Consider the following 4,009-nt stretch of genomic DNA (forward strand, 5'->3'; position numbering starts at 1 on the left):
CACATTTTCAATCATTCGCAAGGCTTTCTCCTCATTATCTTTGATAATTCTTCACGATGATAACCTCGCAATTGTAGCTCTTTACAGAATTCGAAAGAGGAATTAATTTGAAGGTAAGATGTCATCGGAATTGATATTGAAATTGGTATGGCATTAGAGAAACCATCTTTATAAAATGATAGACAAATAGTGATATATCAAATATTCATAGTAAGATTGTACATCGAACAGAGAAAGGAACCACATTCTTTCGCATACATAGATTGAACTCTGACGTATACAACATATGTCAGAGTTACTAGAGACAGTGTTGCATCTGCTAATATTTCTAGATATCTGCGAAGTGAAGAAATGTCGAGTTTCACAAACTCCTCTACAGAAGATTTGACAATTTTCCTTGTGAATATAGAAAAGCATTGCCATTTAAAGGTATACTGTTTCCCATTTGGAGCAGTGATTTTAAAAATGTTCGAGATAACACATTTGATGCATATGTGAAGGTCAGTTGTATCACAAAACATCCTACCATGTAACAATTTTGTAATAAAGCCTAAAATATAAGGAGATGTCACTATTTTTCTCAATAAACCATAACTGTAGACGGTTTAGTTTAGAAACATTTTATCATAACTATTGTCCACATTTTGTATATTCAATATTATCTAACATTAATAAATATCAGCGACGTGAAGGGATTGAAGAGTTTCACAAATATCCGCATAACATTTTACAATTTCCCTTGTAAAGATACGGGGATAAAGATGGATTTCAACAATTTCCATTGTGGTGTTTCGCTTTCACGCAAAGACTTTAGGGTGTCTCAGGCAACTCTAGAACCTGTCGCGCCTCTGGACGTTTCTGTGAGTAGTGGAAATGATAGGGGTCAATTTCAGAACAGTATCATTAATAAAATACTACCGAATTCCTGTTGCTTCGACTACTTTGGTTTGCTCATGAATGTCAAGCCTTATGACCTCGGCGAAACATATGACTGAAAATTTTCTTCGTATAACAAAATTCCAAAAGAAACGAAGAAGAAAACCAAGAAGAAGGTAAAGATCTAAAGCCGTGTGCTCAGGACATTACTGGAATTTTACCTACACCTCGAAAGGAATCAAGAAGAACAATGATTAAATACCAGTGTCTTCTGAAACGATACTGCTACATCCGTCATCATTCTGACAACTCAGTTCTTCGCTGTCATCTTCATCCGTTTTCTTCCTTGTGACAAACCATTGTTTTCCTACAATTCCTACAAAGCTCGCTATGATAAGCACAGTTCCTAACAGCGTTACCCAGTTCGGAACGACACCGAAGAACACAAATTCTAGCACAAATGAAAACAGGACGTCGCTTGAGTGATAGAGAGACACATTGGGGGCCCTCTCGTACTTCAGGGCGAGATAGATGAGTATTTGGGAGAAAAAGTTGATGAGGCCGTTAGCAATTAGTGCAAAGCGATCCAGCCCACATTTAGGAAGAGTCCACTGGTTTGGGAAGGACGTAAAGAGGGCAGTGAAACCGGTAGCGGTCAGAGAATATATGGTCAGCATTCCTAGAGACGAGATACCCATGGAGGCAAGTTTTCGCTGGAGGATGAGAATGATCGCGGAGAGAAAGGCTGAAATCAAGCAAATGATTGCACCAAGGACGCTGGAGCTGGATGCTGAAGTCACCGAATCGAGAGCATCGAAAAGGAACGGGGGCTGCGCTACCAGCATGACACCCGTTAGGGTCACCAGTCCGAGGACGACATCGAGGAAGGAGCATGCCTCTTTGAGAAGCAACCAGCTGAGGAGGCCAGCGAAGATAGGACAGCTGTACATGATGGCTTTCGCGTTGGCCACCGGCATGAGGGTGTATGCGATGAAGACAAGTGAAGTGTTCAGAGACCCGAGGATGGAGCGTAAAAGCAGGAGGGCATACCCTTGTCGAGTATAATTGAAAGATAGCTGCTTCCAAGCAGCGATTGGAAGACAAACTACAAGCTGCATCATCATCCGGGTGAAGGCAACCTCGTTAGGGCTAATGTAGACTGTCAAATGTCGCACGGACATCGCTGCAAGCGAAATGATGGCGGCCGAAGTCAGAGTATACCAAACACCTTTCCAACTCAACACCACCTCCCAGCAGTTCGATATTGCCCCTCTGCTAACTGCCTTTTCTGCCTCCACTTCTTTTTCCGACGTACTTGGCATTTGTTCATTTTCATGAACGCGTATTCCTCTGTCGTTACAACAAAATGCATTCCTACTAAAGTCACATGATTCAGCACCGTTTCCAGTTTCGATTTTCTCTCGCAAACTGTCATCATCCTGCTCACTCTGTCGTTTCGCACTTGCACAGTTGTTGTCAGCCATTTTGAGGATGGTTTCTCAGTCTGAGAAATATATCCTACGATTTGCAGCGCACTCATACCGTTCGACATGAATGTGAATCAGAAGTTTGTAGAGTCCAGTTTCATTGCCCTGATGACGTAACTCCTTGCCTTTGGTCGAGGTTTTAGATAATGTATTTGTCTTCTTTATTAGTTGCGATTGCCAAAAGATGGGCAAGACAGGTTCGGTCCAAAGTTCTGCATGATGTCTGAGATGTCCTGTGCAATGTCACGAGACTTGATATGACATAACATTGCCAGTTCTCTCTTCTCTCTTTCTTCTGCATATTCGTCGTCTTTATCACCATCCTTCTTCCCCCAATTGGAGGTAGCGACGGAAATTTGGAGCGTAAGCACAATTTGCTAGTATACCTTAACATTGAATTTGTATCCCGCGTTTCGCCAGAAACTGTAAATTAGATTAGATTAGAGCAGTAAAGCATTGTTTACTAATGGAGTGTTATCTAGTGTAATACACTGTCATTACGGAATAGCATCTTGTATAATGACGTATACAAGTGATGTACATTGTATAAGACCATACAAACACAACGTGGGCACTAAAAGTGGTTGCGGTTGAATTTCATACAAGATACCCAACAGCAAAACTGAATGTTCCTCTTAAATGAGCCTTATCTGGTATATCTTTGGTGGGTGCTTACGAATTTCTCCGTTATAGATTTCATTCGAACTCTCTGATGTAAAGTACTGTTTACCATTGGGAGCAGTGATTTCAAAAATGTTAAAGATAACTTATTTGATGCCTATGTGTAGGTCAGTTGCATCACAAAAATCCTACCATCTGTGACCATGTAAAAAAAAATTGCAATAAAGTCTAAAACATAAAGAGATATCGTTATTTTTTCTCAAGAAACCATAACTGTAGACGGTTTAGTTTAGAAACATATTTATTATAAGTATTGTTCACATTCTGTATATCAAAACAATAATCAAAATTAATCATACTGATTCAAATTTTTCCATTGGTTGTTTCTATCCCTAATTCATATTTTAGAACTGCTTTAGGCACTTAAGTTGGGTTTCTGTTTCATCTGCAAATGGTAAAGTATGCTCTTAACCTGGCGTACCTTATATTTCAACATCAATAACAAAGAAAAAAACACAGAATGAGTAATTTTCCATTACACTTTAGATGGAGAACCAAGGAATTGGCCTAGGACAAGCTCTATCTTTGACAGTCATATATCCTTGTGCTTAAGTCACTATAGTTCCGAAAGATGGAGATAACTTCATAGATTTAGCCACTTTTACCTTGCTATTAAGTATCATCTTGATCGCTGCTGCGGCCAGTATTTGTATTAAGAATTCAGGCATGTTTTTTTTTTTTTTTTGCCAAGCTGTTTACCCTTTTACACCGTCAACACAATCTCAAATCAGACGCACATTAAACATCTCACGCACTGTCCGTTGTGGAAATGGGTTCTTCATGCAGTCAAGTTTTTCTTTTCTTCACTTTTAAATTGCAAAACATAAAAAAGGACTCGAGCTCAAACTTAAGAGCTTATGATTATCATGATGATATTGTCCGAGGGTGCCCCCTTGTATTACCACTATTTCGCAAGCACCCTGCCATAATAATTATAGTAATAACAATAAGAAGATGAAGAAGAA

At 39.5% G+C, this 4,009-nt stretch overlaps 1 protein-coding gene across 1 annotated transcript; it reads right to left on the reverse strand.

The window, feature by feature from the left end:
* Window positions 1–1,130: 1,130 nt before the first annotated feature.
* On the reverse strand, window positions 1,131–2,360 carry LOC139732552 (solute carrier family 35 member G1-like). The gene has a single exon (XM_071643409.1). It carries the CDS (start codon window positions 2,358–2,360, stop codon window positions 1,131–1,133), a length of 1,230 nt encoding a protein of 409 aa, XP_071499510.1.
* Window positions 2,361–4,009: the final 1,649 nt, after the last annotated feature.

Source organism: Diadema antillarum, unplaced genomic scaffold (assembly GCF_040938485.1).
Source record: "Diadema antillarum isolate AM-2024a unplaced genomic scaffold, OU_Dant_1.0 scf00000024, whole genome shotgun sequence".
NCBI classification, from domain to species: Eukaryota; Metazoa; Echinodermata; class Echinoidea; order Diadematoida; family Diadematidae; genus Diadema; species Diadema antillarum.